General features: G+C 43.0%; 1 protein-coding gene across 2 annotated transcripts in view; it reads right to left on the reverse strand.

Moving 5' to 3' along the window:
* TGFB2 (transforming growth factor beta 2) overlaps positions 1 to 26,808 on the reverse strand; it is a 196,392-nt gene extending 169,584 nt beyond the window's left edge. Inside the window, exon 1 of one of the 2 annotated variants that reach the window (XM_073628368.1) lies at positions 25,840 to 26,808. In XM_073628368.1, coding sequence (XP_073484469.1) covers positions 25,840 to 26,230 — 391 coding nt within the window. In that variant the 5' untranslated portion in view covers positions 26,231 to 26,808. The remainder of the gene's footprint in view (positions 1 to 25,839) is intronic. The other variant, XM_073628369.1, reaches the window with a different exon arrangement.
* Positions 26,809 to 27,310: the final 502 nt, after the last annotated feature.

The following is a 27,310-nucleotide window of genomic DNA, read 5'->3' on the forward strand; positions in this document are numbered from 1 at the left end:
CTTGGGGCACTATTTCATCCACTGATACCAGCACTGGGGCGTAATTTCCCCTAATGACACCAACAATGGTGAAAAATTCCTCCCACTGACACCAATGATGGGGCACATTTTCTCCCAATGACACCAACAATGGGGCCCAATGACACCAATGATAGGACACAATTCCTCCCAATGATGGGGCAAAATTTCTCCCAATGACATCAACAACGTGGCCCAATAACACAATGGGACACAATTCCCCCCAATGACACTAAGGATGGGGCACCATTCCTTCCACTGACACCAAAGATAGGGCATTATTTTTTCCCACTGACATTGAGGCCTTTTCTGTTGGCCACAGTCTGGCCCCCATAAAGTCTGAAAAACAGTTAACACGGCCCTTTGTTTTGAACCTTTGGAGACCCTTGGACAAAGTAATATCTAGGTTTGGCAGGTGCTGCACACAAAACAGATTTATATCCTTCAGCTTTAAAGTGGAGTTTAGGGGTTGGAAGGGGGACCCATGCAAAACACAGGGACCATATCTAAACTCCATGCAGAAAGCGCTGTTGCTGAGAACTGAAACTAGAACCCCAGCCCAGCAAGGCAGGAGTGCTAAACCATCAAGCTGCCCTTTCACTTTCTTTTTAATAAAATGCTGCTTTATTTACAAGGCTCCTTGCCAGAAAGGAGGAAAAATGCAATTTCCTCAATGGAAGCAATGTTTTGCATCTTCTTTACTTAACTGCTCTTTAGCCAAGAGAAATCGGCCCAAGAAGGAGGCAAATAATTTGATTTCACTTTGATTTCACTTCCTAAATTCACAGAGTGCTACTTTTTCTCAGCTGCTATTATATGTGCTAAACATCTAAGCCCAAAGTGTAAAGGGTTATTATTATGATACAGGAAGGGGGACTGGCTGAAGGCACGCCTTGAGTCAATATTTTAAGATCAGAAAAACAGTATGGAGGTGAAGCCCAATTTCGGGCAGCATTAAAAAAACACCCATGGAGTAATGTCCCCCCCCCCTTCACTGAAAGGGTTAAATGTTCAGTTAAGTCTAGAGCAGCTATTTTCACCTTTTTACTTCGTTAGAACCTATGAAAAAATTTTCAAATTCTAAGGAACCCTTACTAAAACCAATTCATTGGAGATTAGCCAGAAAAATGTCCCTTACATTGGTGGGATTCCCCTATTACAATGATGATCAGAATATCACCCTTACAGACCACTAAAAAGGTGTAATACAGCTGGCTCTGCCAAATGGTGTTGGCCCTTGAATTATGCAGGCACCATTAAATAGGAGGTCAATCAACCACAGCTCATGGAACTCCAAGCATAATCTGGATGATTTTGCTAAGGGTTAGCCGCAGAATCAACCACTGCACCCTGGTTAAGAATGGTTGGTCTAGGGAAAAAAGAATTAGCAGTAATACATAATACACACCTTATTCCTCACTCCCGTAGCCTTCCCCCCAGCTGCACACCTGGTTCCCCAAAGCTTCCCATCTAGGACATCTTGGACCTGCCCACATCGAGAAGCGCGCAGCGTGCCGGCTGGAATTTGGATGGGGGTTGGCATTGTAAACGTAATTTTTCTGCTCCCAAGAGTTAGTTTAAAAGTGTATGTAAACCCAAAACTAAAACTGTAACATATTTCAATTTACCAATCCTTAGATGTGGTGGCTGCATTTGCCTTCACTTTTCAGGCTAAGAACTTTTTCAGCAAGTACTTAACCTGTCAATCTTGCCAAAAATGCAGTATCCTTGCCAATTACTGTGGGCCTAAAAAAATAAAAAAAATAAATAAAAAAGCACAAATAACCTTATCTTTATTGTTTAATGATCAATAGCAAAAAAATGCTTTCCTTTCCTTACGCCAGGTGTAATTCTGGACCCTGACCTCTCCTTTCAAACACTAAGCTACTAATTTACTCCATTGTTACCTCTGGCCGCTCAACTTTTGAAGCTCTTTTTGCCTTGGCCTACCTCCACACAGACTATCCCCTCTTCAGTCTATCATGAAAGTTGCTGCTAGACTCATCTACCTAACCAATCGCTCCGTCTCTGCCACCCTTCCAATCCCTCCACTGGCTTCCACTCCCCCAACAAATAAAATTTGAAATACTAAAAACCATCCACAACTCTGTCCCAAGCTAAACTCCCCTCCAAACATCACCCAAAATGTCCTCTCTGCTCCTCCCAAGGTCTCCTGCTCTTTAGCTCCTTTGTAGCCTCCTCCCATGCTCACCTCCAGGACTTCTTTAGAGCATTCTTTGGAACTGTCTACCTCAATCTATCCCATTATTTCCTAAACTGTCCACCTTTAGGAGATCCCTAAAAACTCATCTCTACAGGGAGGCCTACCCCACCTCCACCTAATAAATTGTACTTTTAATTTAATTTAATTAATCTCCATCAGCTCATCATTCATAGTTATTGCCTTTTGTATCTCTTGCCCTTCCCTTTTAGATTGTAAGCTCTCACAAACAGGGCCCTCCTAACCCTCTGCTTGTGAATTGTATTGTAACTGTACTGTCTACCTTTATTTTGTAAAACACTGCATAAACTGTTGGTGCTATATAAACACTGCATAATAATATTAAAAAAATATACTACTATCAACCCACCACATAATGGAGTTGAACATAGGCAGCCATGTTTGAAGTCCAGCCTGTACCTCCAAAGATACATTGGTTAAAAAACATCTCCATAAAGGGACAGAAAGTTATTCACAGGAGTATCATTGTTATTTCCTTCTATAAACTACTAATCTCATCACCTTCCATGTAAAGCAAAGGTAGTCATGTTTGAAGACCAGCCTGGGTGACAACCATGGCACCATCCATAGATATAGTACAGTGAGTGAGGGGTGCCACCCTAGGACAGAAAGTGTGTTACTCAGGGGACCACCAAATGAAAAGAAAAAGAAAGCATGACAAAACAAAACGAATGCAGCCACCACATCTCAGAAGTGGTGAACGTCAACATATTACATTTTTGTTTGTGGGCTTGGTAATTCTAAAAGTGGTAGTAAACCTAATCTGTCCATTTTCCACCATCTAAAGCATTATTAAGCTGTTAACTTATTGCTGAATCCTTCCTACTTTGCTAGTTTTCATGTAATCCGTCCTTTTCTTGTCAATGACATCATCGGCACATACACATTTTGTCAGATTTTTCCGGCATGCTCTTTGGGTCGTAAGCCCTGCACTAATAAGCCGGGGCTATGTAATTTCCTTTATCCAGCGGCAGCACTGAGATCCTGTGAGACTTAGTTCCCATTCACACACAGGTGAGCATAAGCAGGTCGACTCTGATACGCAGTTGCCATAGTAATCCCGCAACAAAATTGAGGCTTGGCTAAATATTTACTGCGCATGTGCGAGTTTATAGACCGGGAGAAGAAGGGCAGAAGTCCGGAGCGCATCGGACGCCAAAGACAATATTTATGATGGTGGTGGCTGTACCCAGAAATGAGCACAGGAATAAACACGCAAAATAAAAGTAATGCTGCGTACACACGACCGGACTTTCCAGCACGAATCCGTCAGACATTCCGATCATTTGTGGGCTTCATCGGACCTTTTCTGTCGAAAAAATCTGACGGACCTAAGAAATAGAACATGTTTCAAATCTTTCCGATGAACTCGATTCCTATAGAAAAAAACTTTGTCTGTATGCTAGTCCGTCGGACCGAAAACGACACAAGGGCAGCTATTGTCTACTGGCTATTGAACTTCCTTTTCTAGTCCGGTCGTACGTCCTCACGTTCGTAACGATCAGACATTGGTGGGATCATGTGTAGGCAAGTCCGTTCGTGTGTAGGCGGCATAAGAAACATACAATGGGGCTTGAATTTGCTGTGCAATTGTTTACAACGATTTACTATAACTCCTTCTAAGAAATTCAGCTGTGGAGGGTTGGAGTTTATTACCACTTTAAAAGAGAAACTCCAGTCTAATTAAATTATTTACGAACACAATCACTAAAATCTCATAAACTGTAACATGATAATGTCATTGTAAAAGTCACTGGAAAGGGAATCCGCTGCAATGACGGAGTAGCAGGACATGCTGTATTCTGCAACATAGAAAACTGTATCTTTTAGGCTTTAGGAGTTCTATATGTAAGCTAGAAAACTACTTTAAATGAATCAAGTACAGTAAATAAATCAACGTTCTAGGTATTGCTGAAGCTGCCAATGCAGGTCACTAAAAACGTGAGTACAGTAGTATGCAAACAGCGGGTGAGTCCCTTAGGCACCGTGTAGTAATTCACACAGAAGGAACCCATTATCTAATGAGTCATGTTATAACATGTCAAATGAAATGATCCTACTATTTATGATAGCGGCCTAATATTCTGGCCTGGAATTGCTCAAATATCGGGCACAGAGCAAATTACATGCCGAATCACAGCAGCTAATTAAAAAAATCTTGCAACCGGATATTCACATCTGTGACATGGAAAAAGACAAGCCTAAAATTAATTGTTTTCAGAAGACCTTTGGAAGACTTTCGGAACTACCATGCACAATGTACTGCGGCTGTGTTAAAGGACAACACCAGGCAAACAGCTAAATACAAAGAAATACACAGCTCTATCAGATGGATGACACCACTTTCTTTGGTACAGTTAAAGAGGCCCTGTCATCGACATCAAAAATTGCAGGTAAAGGCCCAGAAAAATCAAGTATTTTAAATGCTTATTTGTAGTGTTTTTCCTTTTCACGTAAGAATTTTTAATTACTTGCAATTTATCTTTATAACTGCTAAAAAATTTGACCACTCCAGGAATAGTCAAGTACCTAGCACTGTCCCCTCACTTAACTACTTCAATACTGGGCACTTACACCCCCTTCCTGCCCAAGCCAATTTTCAGCTTTCAGCGATGTCGCTGTTTAAATGATAATTGCGCGGTCATGCTACACTGTACCCAAACAGAATTTTTATCATTTTGTTCCCACAAATAGAGTTTAATTTTGGTGGTATTTGATCACCTCTGCGTTTTTTAAATTTTTTGCTAAACAAACAAAAAAAAAGACTTAAAATTTTGGAAAAAAAAAAGTTTTTCTTTTGTTTCTGTTATAAAATTTTGTAAATAAGTAAGTCTTCTCCTTCACTGATGGGCACTGATAAGGTGGTACCGATGAGGTGGCACTGATGGGCACTGGTAGACGGCACTGAAATGCAGCACTGATGGGCATTAAAGGCGGCACTGATGGGCACTCATGGGTGGCACTGGGCACTGAAAGGCTGCACTGATGAGTACTTATGGGTGGCACTGATAGGCGGCACTGCTGAGCACTGATATGCAGCACTGATAGATGGCATTGATAGGCATCACTGATGGCACTGGCACTGGCAGGCATTGGGTATGGGCACTGATTGGCAGCTGCCTGGGGACTGATTGGCATTTCCCTGGTGGTCTAGGGTGGCATACCTGGTGGTCCAGTGTGGTGGCATCCCTGGTGGTCCTAGTGGCATCGTGGTGGTCCTGGGTGGGCATCCGAGGGGGGGCTGCGCTGATAAACAATCAGCACAGACCCCTGCTGTCAGGAGAGTAGCCGATCGGCTCTCCTCTACTCGCGTCTGTCAGACGCAAGCGAGGAAAAGCCGATCAACGGCTCTTCCTGTTTACATTGTGATCAGCCGTGATTGGACACAGCTGATCACGTGATAAAGGGCCTCCATCAGAGGCTCTTAACCGAGATCGGTGTAGCGGTGTGTTAGACTGAGCACCACCGATCGCTGCAATGCGCGCCCCCACGGGCGCACGAGAGCAGTCGTTTTGGAGAGCGGTCATATGACGTCCACCCAGAACTAAAGCCGCGCGGCCCAGCCGTCTTTGAGGGCCGGCGGGCGGAAAGCGGTTAAAGAGGTTGTAAACCTGGGGAAAAACAAAAAAACAAAAAAGCAAACCTTGCAAGACAAAGGCATAATGAGCTAGTATACATTGCGTACTAGCTCGTTTTGAAATACTTACCTTAGAACGATGCCCTGAATCGGCACTCCGAGCACACGGCCGACATCTTACACTGGAGTTACTTCCAGGTTCGCTCTGTTTGGCCAAAACCCCCGATAACATCACTCCCGCACATGCGCACAGGAGCCACCGGTCATGGCACAAGTCCTGAAGAATCGGCACCAGCGGCCCGTTTCTTCAGTGCGCATGCGCCAATGACGTCGGTAGCAGCGCATATACTGAATATCTCCTAAACTGTGCAGGTTTAGGAGATATTCACGGTACCTAAAGGTAAGCCTTATTATAGGCTTACCTGTAGGCAAAAGTGGTGTAACAGACACTTTTACAACCACTTTAATGGTAAATAATTATTACAAAACTGCATTCATTTGTGCATTTTCTGTCTGCCTGGAGTTCAGCTGTAAATGCAAGGTTGAAACACGTATGGTAAAACTCTTAGCTACCGAAATATTTATTCAGCAATAAACCTTCACTTGTATTATCCCAGATTTATTGGACAGTATAAAGAGCCGTACACACGGATTAAATATTGGGCGGCATTGACCGGTTCAATAGAAACCGGCCGACATTCGGCCCGTGTATTTTACAGCCGGTCCGACAGCTTCTGCTTCTGATCGAAAAAGGTCTGTCAATCGGCAGGGGGCTTCTGGCGGGGGGGGGCTTACCCCTGTCAGAACATAATATCTCAGTGTGAGAGATCGCTGTACTAACATTGGATAGTTAGTACAGCAGCTCTTTCTGAGCTCTTCAGTTGTTTTGCGTTCAGCCCGCAGAGTTGAATGAAAAAAAAATAATAGTGTGTACTAGGCTTAAGTATGGATAAAAACATTTTTAAAGCCCCCCAAATTTCCAGATTTTATGTCACTGCCCTGCCTCCTATCTAATTAATAGACCGGTGAACTCAGAGCAGGTGTCATGGAGGGGAGAGACAGGGCCACAGGATACATCGCACTCTCAAACTGAATTTTTTGCCTCCTGCCATTCTAATAAATACGTACAATAAATAGAAGACTGCTTACAAAAATGCCATTACCTCCCTAAATTATTTTTTTCCTATAGACTGTTCTGCCATTTTATATCAGCTGGAAATGGCAATCTCAGCATTCAACTAAAACTAGCTGCAGGCTTAAAATGGCATTTAAAGTTATTTCTGTATTCGATCTAAACACTGGCCTAATCTTGGAGGAAAAACTAGTATCCTAAAATATTCGACCTGACCAACTGTGAGTTCTCCGGGAAAACATTCCACTAGAAGTGTCTACTACTACCTGAAAACAAAACCATCAGTATCTAAACCAGTAGTTCCCAATCTGTGGCCCACAGGCCAGATGCGGCCCTATGCTTGTCCTTATACTTTTACTGAAATGATTGGGCACCATTCCTACCATTCCTAGTGAAAAAGATAAGCACAATTCCTCCCACAATATCCACTGATGGGCATTCTTTCTTCCAATGATGCCAACGATGGGTAATTTTTCCTCCTACTGTTGACCACATTTTCTAGGTAATATTTTTACTCCTGCTGATAACTAACCCTGAAGCATTTTTTACTCCCACTGAATACTAAGCCTAAGGCATTGTTCACTCCCACTGACAACTGACACTGGGGCATTTGCTACTTCCACTGGCCATAATATGGCCTTCCAAAAGTCAGGAAGAACGGGAACCAGCCTTTTGGTTAGAAAGGTTTCCTTAACCGAATGCAGCCAGATCAGCAAACAATTCTTATATTTATAGCTACATAAAGAATAGGTTGATGGAGAGCTGAATCTAAGTAATGGGGTAGGAAAGTACACTAAACCTGATTTTAGATAATCATCAAATGATTTTTCTTCTTAGGTTTTAAAGGGATTATCCCAAAAATGTTTGTTTTGTTATGCCAACAGAAAAAAATATATACCGTAATTACTGTATGTCACGTAGACATTCAAACTGTCCTTCCATAAAGTTGCATCTTTTCAGCTCCCATCCATGTAGGAGGTCCTAATAGCATGTGGCCTCAAAGTCCATTGAATACAGTGGACTCTGTTCAAGGGACATAGCAATGATTGTTGAGGGCCCTAATACAATACTGATGTATTTCCATAAAGTTGCAAGTATATATTTGTGTACCATCTTTTCAGCTCCCATCCATATAGATGGTGCTTACAACATGTGGCCTTAAAGTCCACTACATGCTCCTCTCACATGTTGAGAAACATGGCAATGTCATTGTGTGAAAAATAATATATATTTCATTTACTTAAAGTTGTGTGGATATCTCTCCAAGTGAATGAATTCAGGTATTTCCAGTGAAGGGTACTGTTATTGCTACAGCATGCAAAGACATTTTAGTCAATTGTGCACTGCTAATCTTGAGGCAACAGTTTGGGGATGGGGCTTTTTTGATCTAGCAAAACTATGCCCCGTGAAAAAAGCCAGCTCCATAAATAGCTCTGACCTCAACCATACTGAACACCTTTAGGATGAACTGGAATTCAAATTTAGCACCATCCAACACCAATTGGATGGTGCTTCTCATCCAACACCAGTACCTGATCAAACAAACACACTTTTGAGGATTAAAGGCTGTTTAGCCACAAGGGAAGCAACTCCATAGCTTAGCCACAAGGGAAGCGACATATTGTTTTAGAATGGGATTTCCCACAAGCTTATATAATGTAGATGTGATGATCAGGTCATTTTGGCCATATAATGAAGTCCTGCTGGCCTGGAGATCTGTTCATAGGAACCCATCAAGTTTTGTACCAGTCAATATGAACGATGGGCAGCAATTTCTTTTTTATCTTGAGCTTTATCCAGGATGCAGGAATGGGACCATGTCACCTTTTTAAGTCCATTTAAATGTTAAAAACCCCCAAAGTTCAAGTCAAATCCCGTTCTATGGAGATGGCAGGTGGGTCGAGACAGAACTTAGATATTAGGACATTTCCACCAAATCCCCAGGAGATGTAAGAAACCAATAGGTCACCTGGCTTGCAGGCAGCTACAAAACCAGAATGCCAGTTTTGGGTGGATTGACCCTTAAGCAGTAAAAATTAAAAAAAAAAACTCTCCAACTTTTTTACCTTTGTCCTAAACTAACCTGGACCCTCTTCCACAGGAATCAAAATGAAGATGTTGCTTTAATTGGTTTGACCTATGTGCTAATTTCTTTTTTCCCTGAGCCAAGCCCTCTGTTTGGTTTTGGAGCTAAGCCATTAAATGTCTGTCATTCTTCAGCCTGTAATCAATCATCAGACTTAATTCTTAATCCCCTGCCATTGAAGGTTAGAATCCTTTTTCTTTCTAGCAGAAGGTATAATTATAGAGAGCATAGTTTGGCTTTATGTGCAGTGACTTGCGCTTAGCTAGCATTGTTCATCAGAGTCAGATCTGGATATGTCTTTCAGTAACTCAAAGCCTCTTTTTCACTCTGTGTACATAATTGTAACAGATGTGAAGTCATTTGCAGTTTGGTGAAGAAAAACCTCAGATAATAGCTATCACGGTGTGCACCAATCAAGACCTGCACCATTAAGACCTGCGCCATTAAGACCTGCACTGTCCCTACACTGGGCCACTTTAACATACTAGCCTTGGCTGTTAACTTGAAGAGATCCTCCTTGGCAGTTTACTGAAAAGCAAACTGGTAGAAAGTGAGTCTAGGATCACAGTCTCAGCAAAAGTCAGTTGTCCAAAGATAAATGGGTGGAACTTTAAACACGGTCCCACAGGTGGACCGAGCCTTTAGGGTGAACCTGTTGCTTTGCACTGTATTGGCAAAGTACAGGTTTGTTCCGGAGCAAACTTGTGAGCACAAAATCACTAAAAAATAGTTTTTTTTTCATTGCATATTTGGCACTCCTCACTTTTTTCTAGAGGTTCCTGGAACCCCAAAACTCAGGGGCACCATGTGATGCAAATAGTGACCAAGCTACTATGGTTGTGGACTTTGTGGTCAATGGGGCCACAAATCACAGAGATAGACCAATGGTAAGGCTCAGGATTTAGAGGTGGGCCCAAACCCACAACTATAATAGTCTGGTCACTATGATCAGAAATGAGATTTCCTGATTGTGGAGTTCCATTTGTGCCCTAGAAAAAAGGGATGGTGACATGAAGGCCTCCAGAGATAATTGCTACCTACGAAATGTAGGCACTACTATTTTGTGCCCATAGGTACTCAGTGGGCGGCCCAGCAGTGAATCATGCCACACATAAGCTACATAGAACAAAACTGGGACAGTGTCAAGAACTGTTGATGTTAACCTTGAGTAGCTGTAATTGATGCCTAAATTTCGTCATCTTTCATGATAATAGAAGAACCATTCATTTGTAAGAAGGCAAGCTGCGTCGTTCTTGCTGCTGCCCCAAACAAAACCCGCTTGTTATTACAGCTTCAGAGTAAATAAAATCACAATAAAAGACATTTCTAGCATTCTGTGGGTAGGGGAAAGTTAATGCTGAGCTCCGGGCAAACAGTTGAAATATACACATTCTCTTATCAGCCAAAGGATTTTGCAATAAAAAAACACCTCTGGTCTCCAAAGGGCTTAAGTTCAGAAATGTATTTATTACAGGTACTTACAGTGGCGGCTGTTTTTTTTTTTTTTGGGGGGGGGGGGGGGCGCCAAATAACCACCCATTCTCCCACCCCCCCACTGTTTGCCGGTCGGTCCGGCACTTACCCCATCGTGGCATGTGGCAGGCAGCGTGGTGCAGCGGCTCAGTTTGAGTCCTTTCCTCCATGGCGGCTTCCAGCTCCTCCCCCCCTCCTCCTAGCCTGTCCTGTCAGCCAACTGCATGACTGGTGTCAAACCTCGCTTCCTGATTGGCCAGGAGGAGGATCAGTGTTACAACAGCGAATGTTGATTCGCTGTTGTAACACACCTGGGTGGGCTTGGAGAGCACTCTCTGTGACCCGAGCCCACCTTATATTGAAGCCTATTTAAGCCTCTAATCGGTGCTTCAAAAAAACAGCCCCTGGGTGCTTATGCAGCGCTTTACATATATATTTATACAATATATATATAGTACATTCACATCAGTCCCTTTCCTCATGGAGTTTATAATCTAAAGTCCCTAACCCACATTTATACATTGGCCATTTTACCTACCAGCATGTGTTTGGAGTGTGGGAAGAAAATCAACACAGGAACAAGGAGAATATGCAAACTCCAGGCAGGTAGTGCGGTGGTTCGGACCCTTGTGCTGCTAGACAGAAGTCCTAACCACCTAGCCACTGTGTTGTGGCCCAGTTATGGAGTAATCAAGAAATGCTTTAAATATGCAGCATTACTGGCAAATACAACACTGGCTATGACCAATTTAAACCCAACCATATTAAATAGTTATCCAGAGCCCACAACTCTATGTAACTTTCTGCTACAAAAAGGGGTTTTTCATTTCTAAAAGCTGGCCATGCATGGATCATATTTTGGCCATTTCCCGCTAAATTGGCTGAAATTTAATCCATGGGTGGCTTTGCCCCGTTTGACAAACCTGAAGATCAAAGCAGACATGCAGAAATTTGTATACTGAACAGTAAAGGCAGCCAATCAGCTGCAACCTCTGTTTTGATATTTTGAGAGCAGGGGGGATTCGCCGATCCATGCTCTTTAGTGTGGATGGAAGAGTCTGTTATATTTCTTTTGTTCTGCCCGCAGACTGAACAAAAGTAATCGATGCATGCATGGCCAGCTTTATTCACAAGTGGCAGCATTAATATAATGGTTTTGCACAGAGCAGCCCCAATCCTCCTCTTTGGCAGGTGCCTTTCTATGGGGGGCACTCATGCGGGCTCGCTCCCGACCCATCCTGTCTGCATCCACTGACACAGACTGGGCAGCTCGGCCCCGCCCCCTGCTCCCTCTTCACATCATTTAATTGATAGCTATCAATCTGCCCAGAGAGGAGGGAGACAGCGGCAAGACCCACTGCTCTTGTGCACATTGCTGGATCGGGCTCAGGTAAGTATAAGGGGTGCTTGGTGGATCCTGCAGCTCATAAGGCTTTTTATCTTAATGCATTGAAAGGCTTAAGAACCACTTTAATATGATTTTTAGATTGTTTCCAGTGTTCATTTGTATGACATGTTATGTGTTCACTTTAATGCTAAAAATAACAGCAGTTTTCCTTTTACCTGCAGCTAGGAATGATGTCTTGAAAATGATTACAGGACTATTACAGCTGTAGACTGAAAATAGTTTTGAAAACATTCCAAAAAACTCCAAGCCAGTGAAACAGAAAAAGCTTTGTACATAGGAGCACAATGACGATCTTTCATCTTATATGACATGACACGCCGCGCTGTACTTCCTTCGAAGAGTTTATACAGCCTGGATGTGCCTATAAAATGGAAATGAGCAAAGAAAGATAAGATTCAAGATTACAGCCGTGGGTTCCACCCTCCCTTCCTATACAAATCATTATCTGCCGTGCTGCCTGAAGGAATACTCTGGCATTTTAGGAACAGGAGGCAAAAAAAATGAGGTGCTGCTAATGTAAAGAGGTCCCCCATAAAGGAGAACATTATCTATGACAGTTTGCTCCACCTGATTCCCCCTTCCAAGTCTCTTCTCGTTCAAATGTCTGCTGTTTCCCCTCACTTCAACATGTCTCATGTTGCTGTTACCTTCTCACTGTTTGTTTGGAGGACAGAGAAAGAGCTCAAAGAACGTATTATTACCTAACAGTACCTAGTCTACAAAAGCTTCAAACTATGCTATGTTGACTGGCCACTCAGTATCCATTCACCGCAGAACCCCCCATATCCACACATTTGACTGCAGGCCAATGCTGCTACTGAAAACTGGTTTAAAACATCAGTACAGCACCATCTGGATCACATTAAAAAACAAAAATGCCAAGCACACATACAATATATGGCTAGATGTTGGTGGACACCTGACCATCACACCTATAGGAGCTTGGTGGACATACCATTCCAAAACCATGGGTTTCAATACAGTTCTCTCTTTGCAGCTATAACATCCTCCACTCTTCTGTGAAAGCTTTCCACAAGATTTTGGAGTGTGCCTGTAAGAATGTGTGCCCAAAGTGCATTTGTGAGGTCAGGTACTGATGCTGGATGAGAAAACTTGTATTTGGCATTCCAATTTACCATAAAGGGATTCCGTAGAGTTGAGGTCAGGGTTATATGCAGGCCACTTGAGTTTCTTCAGACCAGCGGTCTCCAAACTGTGGCCAAATGCAACCCTTTATGTGGCCCTTGAGGGCCCTTCCTTCAAAAGATATGAGGCACTATTCCTCCTATTGATACCAAGGATGAGACACCATTCCCCTAGCCACAGTCTGGCTCCCTAAAGTTTGAAGGATAGTAAACTGCCTCTTTGTTTGGAAAATTTGGACACCTCTGCTCCACACCAGACTCATCATGTCCTTATGGAGCTGACTTTGTACACAGTCATGTTGGAACAGAAAAGGGTCCCCCCGAAACTGTTATCGCAAGGTTGGAAACACACAATTGTCTAATATGTCTTTGTATGCTGTAGTATTAACAGTCTTTGAACCCAATTATTTTGGTCACAATTATCTACATAGACCTGTCCCAGTTAGGACTGAGAAAAGCCAACACTTCTGTCGATAAGTGCCACTATATTGAAAATCAGGTTGTCAGTCAAACCCTCCAATAATACCAAGCATGTTCCCTGTGCGTGCCGACTGGTGTCTGTCTGCCTGGCAGTGTAAGGTATTATGAGATTGCTAGCTCACCTGAACTGTACCATGAGTCAACCAGTACAGGTGATGCAGAGGAAAGTGGATTGGCAATCAACATGCAGGCATGAAATGCTTTGACTTTGCTGAGAAAGTTGAAATTTGCACCTGTGGTTGTAGTAAGCTTCTATTCTGATCCATCACAATATATATGCAATTAAAAATGCAAGGTAAGGCATTGGGTGTATTGCAAAGGTGAACTCCTAGCTAAATATACAGTTAATTATAATCAGAGACTGGGGATATATTACATGACACTGCTAGAGATCACTGCTACTACAGGCAAAGTAAAGCTCCCACTCTACTGACTGCTGGGGCCCTAGGGCCACACTTCAAACACACAATAACCGCATGTGGATTAGCTGCAATATATTAAATATTGGTTTTTGGGTTTAAAATATAAATTGAGCTGTTTAATCTTTTGAACCTCAAACATAATGCTTCTCATAACGGGACACAGGCAGGAGGGGTAAAAAGACAGAAGAGAGCGCTGAATCTTTTCTGGAAGTCGCCACAGAATTATCTAAAATTCCTTTAAATACCTTTCTTGTCTACAATTCATTGCAGGAGATTGGCCCCCTGCCACATCTACCAATATTAACGCTATTTGTAGGGCCCCCTTAAGCCAAAAATAATATTTAAAGTGAAAGAAGCCTTAGGATATAGATTTGGTTGCTCACAGTTTTGCTTTTAAAGCTCAGCGATGCTAAAAATATCTTCGAAAATGGCTTAGAGCGGCCTATCAGCACAGCAATATAAAGCTGGGGAGGAGTATAATTAGAGCATACTTGCAATAGCTAAAGAGAAGCTGGCCTGGCCTGCTAATAACGGCACGTTCAGAATTCATCACCCGGCTTTCCCAGGCCACTCCGTCCACACTGTGACCTTGTGCCTAAAAACTGCATCCACCCAGCTGAATCCAAACATCACACTGGACCCCTTACTAAAGAAATATCACCACCTATCATATTAGATACAGAGCGGAGCAACAAGGACAATGTCAACATAAATCCGGGATTCCGATCTGTAAGAGAAAGGAGAGAGATAGATAGATAGATAGATAGATAGATAGATAGATAGATAGATAGATAGATAGATAGATAGATAGATACTGTATATAGATATTGAAAGAAAGAGAGGAATAGTAGAGATATATAGATAGATAGATAGATAGATAGATAGATAGATAGATAGATAGATAGATAGATAGATAGATAGATAGATCTGCCAACTCTGTCATCTGTCACTTGCTCTGTAAGACATGGAATAAGGCTGGCCATAAACAATTTATTTCTACAACTTTCCTATAGATTTACCAAAACCATATAATTGTATAATGTATGGCCAACGTAAGCCTCCAGTATTTACTGATCAGTATCTGTATTATGAATGCCGGTTAAATATACATAGGAGTGCGCACAAGGTGTGCCAAGTGTGCCTGGGCACACCCTAATCACCCTGTGCTATACAGATTTCCCCTGCTACTTGGCTGCAGAGAAAATGGCTGGGGAATTTTTGTCCTCAGTCCCTTTCTCTGTCTCAAAAGTAAGACATCAGAGGTCTGTTTAGAGCCCTGATATCTTACCAAAGCCCCCAATGGGGCACCTAAAAAAAAAAATTGTAAAAAAAATAAATAAATAAAGAATTATTGTATGAAAAAATTGTAAAAAATAATAAAAAAATATAATTGTAAAAAAGTAATAATAAAAGAATAATAAAAATAACCTCTGCCCTACTGACATTGTCCACTGCTCTACTGCTATGGACATTGCCTTAATAGAGATATACAAATCTATATATATATATATATATATATATATATATATATATATATATATATATATATATATATATATATATATATATATATATCTCGATAGATACTGAGGGTTATTTACGAAGGGTAAATCCACTTTGCACTGCAAGTGCACTTGGAAGTAAAGTCGTTGTAGATCCGAGGGGGACATGCAAGGAAAATAAAAAACAGCTTCCACTCATTTCATATCTACCCCTTAGATTTAGAGCGACTGCACTTCCAAGTGCCCTTGCAGTGCAAAGTGGATTTGCCTTTTGTAAATTACCCCCACCATCTATATCCACACACACAGGCATGTGTGTTTGAGCTTTGGGGTGCACACCCTAATGCTATAGGCTGCGCACACCTTACTGTACAGTGTATATTCAGTTCACAGAAAACACCTTTTCGTTTATTGCCATGTTCATACGTTCTATATCGTCCTTCAAAGCTGGCATAGAATATTCTTGGAAGTTGTATGGGAATACTCGGTGTTGGATTCAGCAGTGACATGCCATAACCCTGATCATTCCGGCAGAGCTCCATATCCCAGCTGTGCTCTCACACTACAAACATCTGTCGCCCTCTGTTGGTCAAAAAAAGGTGACTGCATGCAGGTTTTCCCAACTCAACCCAGTTCAGTCAAGTTTGTTTTTCTTTACTGAGCAAAAATATTATCCTTAAAGGTATGCAAAGAAGGAATCTGAAATGTATGCAAGGCCTTGCCTAGTATTTATATTCACATGCACATATTACATATCAAGCATGGATGTCTGGAGAAAGTTGCACTTATTTTGTTCTGTACAGCTACATAGACACATCATTTGCTTGATAATTAATTTGGTTACTACAGTTTATGAGGAAGAAGAAAAAAAAAGAAGATGTATTTAGACTCTCCATTTGGCTTCAGCGGGTAACAGGCATTTGTGCCTGGAGCAAGTACAAGGGTGGAATGTATTTATCGTGTTCCTTATGAAATGAACCGTGTTATATGATCATCAAGAACAAGGAAGCAGCTTGACTGCCCTGAAATCACAGGATCCTTATCCATTTGTATCATTATAGTGCCTTTATTAAGCAAATGGAATTGAGCAGTTAAAGATAAATGGGTTGTTCTGAATTTTGCAGCTGCTGCAGAACCTCTTGCTGAACAAGGCTGAGGGCCTATTTATGCTTTTGCATTTTAACATACAGGTTATGATGAATTAGAATGCATTTGTCATGGATGTCCATAAAAAAGATAGTGGGGGTTATATACGAAAGGCAAATCCACTTTGCACTACAAGTGCAAACTACAAGAGCAAAGTGCATTTGAAATTGCACTGAAAGTGCACTTTGAAGTGCAGTCACTGTAATGCCCTGTACACACGGTCGGACATTGATCGGACATTCCGACAACAAAATCCATGGATTTTTTCTGACGGATGTTGGCTCAAACTTGTCTTGCATACACACGGTCACACAAAGTTGTCGGAAAATCCGATCCTTCTGAACGCAGTGACGTAAAACACGTACGTCGGGACTATAAATGGGGCAGTAGCCAATAGCTTTCGTCTCTTAATTTATTCTGAGCATGCGTGGCACTTTGTGCGTCGGATTTGTGTACACACGATCGGAATTTCCGACAACGGATTTTGTTGTCGGAAAATTTTATAGCCTGCTCTCAAACTTTGTGTCGGAAATTCCGATGGAAAATGTGTGATGGAGCCTACACACGGTCTGAATTTCCAACAACAAGGTCCTATCACACATTTTCCGTCGGAAAATCTGACCGTGTGTAAAGGGCATAAATCTGACGGGTAGATCTGAAATGAGGGGAAGCTCTGCTGATTTTATTATCCAATCATGTGCAAGCTAAAATGCTGTTTTTTTTATATTCCTTGCATGTCCCCCTCGGGACATGCAAGGAATTCAGTGCAAGTTCAAGTGCACTTTGCACTTGTAGTTTGCACTTGTAGTGCAAAGTGGATTTGCCTTTCGTAAATAACCCTCAGTGTCTGTTCCCATCTCAGCACTGCAGTGTGTAAAAATACATGTATTTCTTTACTGCATTTAGTCCAATGAAAAGCCCATAAAAGTCAACGGCAACACTTCATAACGCATGTAACATGAGTTTGAATGTATTTGGATGCATTGCCAACATACATTAATGATCATCATAATGCCTTGATGCATGAAAATGCACCTAGCTAATGCTACAAAAAAAAGCACCTCTACGCACACACAGAGATCTAAATGGGCCCCAAAACAACTCACCTTACGGCCAGAATAGGCGCTGACCGACAGGTCCTATACCGTCCAAAATGCCCCCCAGTATCTGAGATCATTCAGCTCAGCAAACAATCTGCCCTGGAAAGGCTCTACCAAACCCGAATCCACCGAAAACCTTTATTTCGGTTTTGTGTGGTTGCTGGCATGGTGAATCACATGCTGGCTCCTTTCGTGGTGAGATGTTGCCAACAGAATTTCAATTTCTGTCCAACAGCCATGACCAAGCCAAATGATGGTGTCACTTTTTCTCATGGATTATCCATGATGCAGGACACACAACTAATTGGGTGACGCCTTCGTTGTGGCTTGTTGGGGTCAGGTAGAGTGGAAATATCAGGTTTTTGGTGGAGCTGGTCTAAAAACAATGATGCAGTAAAAATTGTTGCATTTGAAGGCCACCAAGTTCTTTGTTGAGTCTTAAGCAAGCAGTGATATCCAGGATATGGACATAGGAAGTACCTGTGACCCAGCAGTAAGTACCTATCAGAAATTCTAGCAATGTTTTCAGGGGTGGTTTCTAATCATCCTTTCCTTGCCCTTATTAAATAATCAATGTCCTCTAAAGGTAGCATAAGCATTATGACATTTCAGAAGCAGGCCCAGACACACATAGAAGATGGGCACCCAATGCAACATAAATAAGTCCTCTCTATTGCTGTCAATGAAAGCATGTTTTTCAAAAGACTGGCTCCTGGATTACAATTATAATTAATTATTGAAGTGGTTGTAAACCTCAGAAATGAATTATGAACAAAGCATATCCCTCTATAGCAGGCGTAGGCAACCTTAAAGAGGTGGAGATCAACATGGGAGAAGTCAAAGATCACTGGGTAGTGTTGCCTCCTCACACCTGATTTAATTGCTGTACTAAAGTATCACAATTGCATGTAGTGCACAGCAATCATGGGTTTAAATCAGGTGGTGAGGAGGCAATATATCGCCTCCTCACCACCTGTCAAACACACTCGGATCGCTTTTCAGAGGAGCAGCAGTGACTGGTGCACTTGAGAATAAGCCCTTAATTGCATTCTGCAGCGGCGCTCTTAGGGCTTGTTCACACGTAAAGTTGGGGGGTGGTAAAACCCTGCGGTTGAGTTTATCATCCCCAATCCCTACCCCTTTTAGCTGCTGAGGCAGCAGCCAAAGGTGTATACATGCTGCAGAGGGTCAGCAAGCCCAGACCGCAATCTACCAGTCACCTGGTCGAGATCTACTGGTAGCTCACGATCTACAGATTGCTGACCCCTGCTCTATAGTGTGTACTTGTCTCAATTAACTGCACAAAGTGTCATTTCTGTCTTATGTTTCATTCCTCTGCTATCAGCATGAATCACTTCTGACAAGTTTTCCTGACACCAAAAGAAAAATGGTGACAGGGTTGACAGCCTCAGCAATGTTCCTGTGTGCTGTGTGAAGGGGGTGTTTCCCTTCCTTCCAGTCAGCTCTCAGAGCTCTCCTCAATGACCCCTGCAGTGTGTAACTTCAGCTCTCTGCTGATGTTTTTCTGGCAGCTCAGACAAGCTTTACAAATTCTGGACTTTTAATGTATGTAGAGAATAGAGAACTGCAGATAAACAGGTACAGCTTATAAGAGGATTTGTTTCATCTCTGTGTATCACCCAAGGACAGCCAGTTCACTAGGTTTATGTGAGAGTTTACAACCATTTTAAGTTACTTAAAGTGGAGGTCCACCATGAAAAAAAAAAAAAATCGCACCAAAAATCCATAAAAAATTGGAGGAAAAAAAAAATTTTTTTAAACTCACCTGAAATGGCTGTTGCTAGGCAGTCTTCCTAATCTGCCTCTTCCTACGCCGCGGTGATGTTCTGTCTTCTCGTCCCCGCGTTGTCTTCTGGGGAATGGGGCGCGGTGTGTTATGGGAACTGTGTGTGCCCCACAACACATCGCGTCCCATTCACAAAGCGCTGCGCGACTCGCACATGCGCAGTAGGAAACGGGCAGTGAAGCCGTAAGGCTCCACTGCCTGTTTCCTTTAGTTAGGATGGCGGTGCCGGGACCCGAGAGCCGAGGGACGGGTCGTCCTGGGGCGACCGACATCGTGGGCACCCAGGACAGGTAAGTGTTTGTAGCTGCTGACTTTTACATTTTTTTTTCCCCCGGCCGGAAACCCGCTTTAAAAAAAAAATATGGGAATGTTTTTAATCATACTTACCTAGGTGAATGCTGCATCTGTCCCAGGTCAAAAACTGAGAATCAAGCGATCAAACACTGCTGACCACTTGGTTCTCTCTGCGCTGCCCCCTGTGCTCACTGGAGCACAGGCCTGTGGAGGGGGCGGGAGCAACTGGCTAAGGCTCTCAGCGGCTTGCTGAGAGGCTGAGCCAGGTGTGAGTCCAGGCATGTGGGCGGATCCCGACCATATGGTTGTGATCTTTCCCGAGCCTGGGCCGGCTCTGTAATGTCAGCTAATAGCGGGCTTCAGCTTTCTGCTGAAAAAGGGGTCACAAGAGTGCAGAAGGAACTGCACTCCTGTGATCCACAGGAGAAGTACAGCCAAGAGAGCTTTGGCTGTACTTCTCCTTTAATTGATTCTTATATCAACACTTCATGTGATTGAACACAACCAATGTTTATATTCATAAATAATGTATGATCACTGCAGTCCAGGCCTAGGCAGCTTGTGATTGACAGCTTGTTACATAGTCAATAATTTACAGCAGAAATTGTAATTACATTCACCGATATCAAGCTCAGTAAAACTAATATAGAAGACACACCAATTGCTGCCAGTTCAAAGCTCTCTGTTGGGCTTCAGCTAGAAAATGCTGCAATACAGTATCTAGTTATTTAGCATGAATTAAAGGGGCACACCATCCAACAAAACCACTGTTTATTTAATCAGTGGACAAAGCCTACCTCTTAAGCTTTCATCTTCTCCACCTGGTTGTCCTTATTTGCCAGTGTCCTTGTCATCTGAGAAGCCACAAATATAGGTCTGTGAGAATACATGCCAAGTGTACTCAGGTTCTGCACCTCGCCCTCTGTAGTTCTCAGGATGGGAAGCGGCACCACAAAGAACTAGGAGAAGGTGGATCATATATGGCTCAACTTGAAGGTCAGTTGAGTTGAATCTAAAATGTTGGCACAGAACCAGGGTTTCCTAAATTGCAGTATCAGTTCACTGATAGAAACAATTGAGTACTGTTCGTGATACTTTTCTTATTTGTACTAACTTACCATATTTTATGACAAGCTTTCGGGGTATGCCCTCTTCTTCAAGGACCAAGCATTGCTAAGGTCATGAAGAAGATGCACCCCCAGCATATAAACCAGTGCTGCCCTTGAATAGGCCTGTCATGTTGGAACTGGTAGTGTGGCATGTTCAATTGGCAGGAATAGTCTAAGGTGATGATTTACTAAAACTGGAGAGTGCAAAATCTGGTGCAGCTCTGTATAGAAACCAATCAGCTTCCAGATTTTTTAGTCAAAGCTTAATTGAACAAGCTGAAGTTAGAAGCTGATTGGCTATCATGCACGCCTGCACCAGATTTTGCACTCCCCAGTTTTAGTAAATCAACCCCTCAGTGTCCATGCAGCTCCCCGTCCTTCTAAATTTTTAAACCTGCTACAGGAAAAAAAAAAACAAAAAAAACAAAGGTTGCGATCTGACTGTGGACCCTTTGCACTTTTTTTTTACTTTTAAAGAATGTTTTGATTATTTTTTAAGAAGTGTGCAAAGGCCCAATTGCACCAGAAAAGGGTTAACCGTCACCTACAAGACTGCCAGCAGTGCATAGCAAACTTTCCTTTGGCTGACAATCAACTTCCAGAGTGCAGTTCACATTCAGTATTTTGCTTAATTTTTTTTTCTCTCCCTTTCTCCAAGTAAATGTCTTTCAGTGGCCATCAGCTTCTGCAGACTCCTCTGCTTGTCACCGGTGCTTCCCAGCTGCTCCCCACAATCCCATCCCACGTAAACCACTGAGGTCCTGGAGCACCTGACCACTGAACAAGCCGGAAACTCTATCCTTTATAAACCCTGGTGGGATTGTGGCAGAGCGAAAAGCAGCACCAACTCCAGAGACAGAAGCAGCTCCACCGTCAGCTGTTCAACTGGAGACATTGAGCCTGAACGACATGCAAGAGGTTCAAATTCAAAAATACGCAACGCTCATGGAGTGAGATTATGTTATAAACACATCAAGGAAATACAGCATCATAAATCTCCATGATTATAGCCAGGAGCTACCGAATGGGAAGAAGAGCACAGCTCTAAGATGCAAAAAACAAAGTGGAAATAAGGAATCTGGCACTTAGAAAAACTGAAACTACATAAAAATAAAAGCAAACCTACCTCCAATGTACAATAAATAAGATTACCTCTATGGGCTGTGTGAGGGCACTTATGAAGGGGGGGGGGGGGTGGTAGGTGGAACATTTTTTATAAGCAAGTGCGACAAAGACAATTCAAAAGCATAAAAAGAAGTTTGAAAGTGGATACATAAAATACAAAGAGATACATAAAGGAAATACAAACAACTAGCTGTAAAAATGTTTCCAAATTTTGTTTGTAAATTTTACTCACATTGACTTGCATGCATATCAAAGGCAATACTGCAGGATGGAAAATAGAGGGCAGAGCTTCTATATATCTATGAAACCATTCATTCCAGTATAGAGCATCTGAAATATTTTACTGAGGAAGTATATAGAAATGTAAACAGTGCATACAACACTACCATTGGCATGCCACATAAACATCTGACACAGATGTGAAGACACAGATAAAGTACTCACCATTAAAGGCTATAAATCTCCTGCACAGGCATATCGTACAGAGGGCACAATACACATCATTGTTTCCAACGTAGATTGTTGGGAATGTTCTAAATACTTCTACAATAAAAAAACTAACTGGGTACCCTCCCCCCCTTAAAAAAAAAACATTTAACCCTTAAAGGATATGGCTTTAGTACTGGCTGTAATGTGTGAGTAAAATATTTACAATGAACAATGTAGGTGAATTACATAAACTTCTACTGAAAGAAACATTGGGATTATTGGAAGCAATCACGACTTTCTGAGGGAACATTTGACACATACATAAGAGAAGACTAAAGGGGTCTGGAAACCTATGTTCAGCACCTAGAATAAAAAAATCTTAGCATGTAGAGGACACTTTACACACACAGAACATTACTTATTCCAACGTGGGACAATCTATGCAGATCTCAACATACAATTTTAGGAATGCCAAGTACACAAATTCTAAGGATAAACCCACAGAATGTTTTAGCTGGGAGGACATGAGTAGAACCTTCTATACAACCATCTGGAACTAACAGATGGGCTGAGTACCTGCTGTAGAAGTTGGTAAATATCAGAACTGTATCTATCTGTGGACAGTAGATAAATTCCTGCTGTGAGCTACAAATTGCACTGTTGTCTATGACAGTGTGCAGGGTGTAGAACCTCAACATGCAAAGGATCACTGGGTGCAGAAGGTTCTATATATGCCACACAGAACCTTCTATCATGCCTACCGGAAAGCTGTTGGAAGTGGGTAGAACATTCAATACAATCATCTGGAACTATATATGCTAACATTGAATACCTGCTGTAGAAGTTGCACTGCATCTACATATCTATCTTTGAACAGAAGACAGGGGGCATAGCAGAGCACCAACATGCCTACAATAACTCATTGCAGAAGCTTCTACCTACCATCCAACCAGAAAGCTGTTGGAAGTGGAAAGCACAATTTATAGGACCATCTGGAACCAGACTATGTGCTGACACTGAGTATTTTTTGTAAAAACTGGTTAAGACTGCACCTACATATCTATCTCTGGATACTAGTAGACAGGGGCATAGCACAGCACCAACATGCACACAAACACTTACTACAGAAGCTTCTATCATGTCAACCAGTGGGCTGTTGGAGGAGGCAAGAACAGTCTATGGGCTCATCTGGAACTAGATGTGCTGGCACTTACTACCTGTTGTAGAAGTTGGTTAGGATCCAGCACTACACCTACATATCTAGCTATGGATAGGAGACAGGGGCATAGCAGGGCACCAACATGCATACAATCTTTTATGCAGAAGCTTCTACCATGCCAACCAGAAAGCTTCTGGTTGAGGGAAGAATGTTCTATAGGATCATCTAAAATTAGAAGAATACCTACATATCAATCCACAGACAGTAGATGGGGGAATAGCACAGCACCAACATGCACACAATCACTCATTGCTTAAGCTTCTACCATGCCAACCGGGAAGCTTCTGGTTGAGGGAAGAACATGCTACAGGATTATCTGGAACTAGAAGATCAGCTGACACTTATTACCTGTTGAAGGAATCAACACTGCACCTACATTTTGATCTAGCAGAGCACCAACATGCACACAATCACTTATTGCAGAAGCTTCTACTATGTTAAACAGAAAGCTTCTAGTAGAGGGAAGGACATTATAAAGGATCATCTGGAACTAAAAATGAGCTGACCTTTAGTACCCATAGAAGGTGGTTAGAATCAACACTATGCCTACATGATCTAGCAGAGCACCAACATGCACATTCACTGCAGAAGCTTCTACTCTGCTAACCAGAAGCTTCTGGCAGAGGGGAGAACATTCTATATAGGATCATCTGGCTGTAAAAGAGTACCAACCTTTAGTTAAGGATTGCACTGCACCTAGAAAGCTTCTAGTATAGGGAAGAACCTTCTATAGTATAGTCTGGAACTACATGTGCTGACACTTAGTACTTAGAAGTAGTTTAGGATCAACAGTGCACCTACATGATCTAGCAGAGCACCAACACACACACAATAACTCAGTGTAGAAGCTTCTACTATGCTAACCAGAAAGTGTCTGTTAGAGGGAAGAACATTCTGCAGGACCATCTGGAGCTAGAAGATGAGCTGACACTTAGTAATTAGAAGTCAGGAGCAACACTGCATCTAACTGATCTAGCACAGCACCAACATGCACACAGTCACTGCAGAAGCTTCTACTATGCTAACCAGAAAGCTTCTGGCAGAGGGAAGAACATTTCTATAGGATCAACTGGCTCTAGAAGAGTACCTACTTTTAGTTAAGGATTGCACTGCACCTAGAAAGCTTCTGGTAGATGGAATAACATTCTATAGGATCATCTGGAACTAGAAGAAGAGCTGACACCAAGTACCAGTAGATGTTGGTTGGGATCAACACTGCAACTACATATCGATCTAGCAGAACAACAACATGCACACATTCACTCACTGCAGAAGCTTCTACTATGCTAAACAGAAGCTTCTGATAGAGGGAAGAACATACTATATGATCATATGGAACTAGAAGGTGAGCTGACACTTAGTACTTAGAAGTTTGTTAGGATCAACACTGCACCTACATGATCTAGCAGAGCACCAATATGCACAAGCTCACTGCAGAAGCTTCTACAAAAGCTTCTGGCAGGGTGAAGAACATATATGATCACTTGGCTCTAGAAGAGTATCAGCTGTTAGTTAAGCATTGAACGAAACCTAGAAAGCTTCTGATAGAGGGAAGAACATTCTATAGGATCCTCTGGAACTAGATAATGAGCTGACACCAAGTACCAGTAGATGTCGGCTAGGATCAACACTGCACATCGATCTAGCAGAGCATCAACATGCACACACTCACTCTCTGCAGAAGCTTCTGCTATGCTAACCAGAAGCTTCTGACAGGCGGAAGAACATTTCTATAGGATCATCTATCTGGCTCTAGAAGAGTACCTACTGTGCAGTGAACAGCACCTAGAAAGCTTGTGGTAGAGAGAAGAACATTTCTATTGGATGATCTGGCTCTAGAAGAAGGATTGCACAGCACCTACATATCTATCAATAGACAGTAGATAGGGGTATACCACTAACAGCACTCAGTGCAGAAGGTTCTACCTATGCCACACAGAAACTTCTACCATGCCAACCAAAAAGCTGCTGGAAGTGGTCAGAAGCTTGTCAATAAGCATGTGGGCCATCCAGATGTGTAGACACAGACTAATCCTGGCTGGAAGAGTTTGGACAGATCTATGGACAGGTGACACACATGGAGGATATCTAAGTACATAGAGTGTAGAAGGTGAAAATCACGTACTCGCCCAGTGCTCACGTCCAGGGGCTGAGTGAGGGCACTTACTTTCAGAGGGGAAAGGAGGGGGGAGGAAATCAATTTTGTAAACTTCCTTGGCATAATACTCCTCGTCAGTCCTCTCCCTCTCGCACAGCAGGGCTCTCTGGTTGGCCTTCTCCTGCAGCAGGTCCCTGGTACTGTTATAGATGGAGATCACATCCTGGGAGACCTCCTCGGGCTCCGGGTAATCCTCTGGGGGGCTGGTGAGCTTCAGCTTGCTAAGGATCTGACCCCGGATCGCCTCGATCCTCTTGCGCATGAACTGATCCATGTCTAGGGTGCTGCAGGTAGACAGGCTGAGAGCCACCGCCGCCAGATCCAGGGTGAGGACCACACTCAGGAGATAATAGTGCATCTTCAGCGGGATCCTGGGAATAATCCACACAAATCACAGAGAGAAAAATCAACAGACAAAAAAAGTTTCCAAAAGTTTATAAAAAGTTTATAAAAGTTGCAAAAAAGTTTCCAAAGTTCCTAAAAGTTCCAAAAAAAGTTCCTAAAAGTTCCAAAAAAGTTTCTAGACGTTCCAAAAAAATAAAGTTTCCAAGAGAACAGTTTCCCGAAGTTCTAGAGAAGGTCCGGCCGCCGGGATCCGGTCAGGAGGAATGGGAGCGGAGGGAAGGGTCTGCCGGTACCGTCATGGAGATGACACTCTTCTGCTAGAGCTTCCTGGGCTGGGAGGTCCAGGGCTGCCAGGAGTCGGGTCCAAGTCCCCTCCACAGGGAGGCAAGGCTGGTGCTGGCCGGGGGGAGATTCCGGAGCGGGCTGCATACAGTGCGGGGGATCGGGGGGGCTCTCCTCGGCTCGGATCTCCTTCTTAGCTGGCCGGAGTTGTGCACACCGTTAGGAGGCTCGTAGTCCGCCCCACGCGCCTCTTAGCACCGCCGCTCAGCCGGGGAGAGATAAGAGGACGGGCTCTCCAGGCAGAACACACTCATTTATAAGTCTCCCCGCACCACGTGTCCGCCTGCCACACTGTGACGTCTGCCGTCTCCCTGTACACCGCATAGTCACTGCCGGGGACTCCCATCATCCATCAATGGGAGGGAGGGGGGGGACCTGTCATCTGTCCCCCCCTCCTGTCATCTGTCCCTTTCCTGTCATCTGTCCCTTTCCTGTCATCTGTCCTCCTCCTTGTCATCTGTCCCTTTCCTGTCATCTGTCCTCCTCCTTGTCATCTGTCCCTTTCCTGTCATCTGTCCTCCTCCTTGTCATCTGTCCCTTTCCTGTCATCTGTCCCTCTCCTGTCATCTGTCCCTCTCCTGTCATCTGTCCCTTTCCTGTCATCTGTCCCTCTCCTTTCATCTGTCCCTTTCCTGTCATCTGTCCTCCTCCTTGTCATCTGTCCCTTTCCTGTCATCTGTCCCTCTCCTGTCATCTGTCCCTTTCCTGTCATCTGTCCCCCTCCTTGTCATGTGTCCCTTTCATGTCATCT

This window comes from Aquarana catesbeiana, linkage group LG04 (genome assembly GCF_042186555.1).
Source record: "Aquarana catesbeiana isolate 2022-GZ linkage group LG04, ASM4218655v1, whole genome shotgun sequence".
Lineage (NCBI taxonomy): Eukaryota > Metazoa > Chordata > Amphibia > Anura > Ranidae > Aquarana > Aquarana catesbeiana.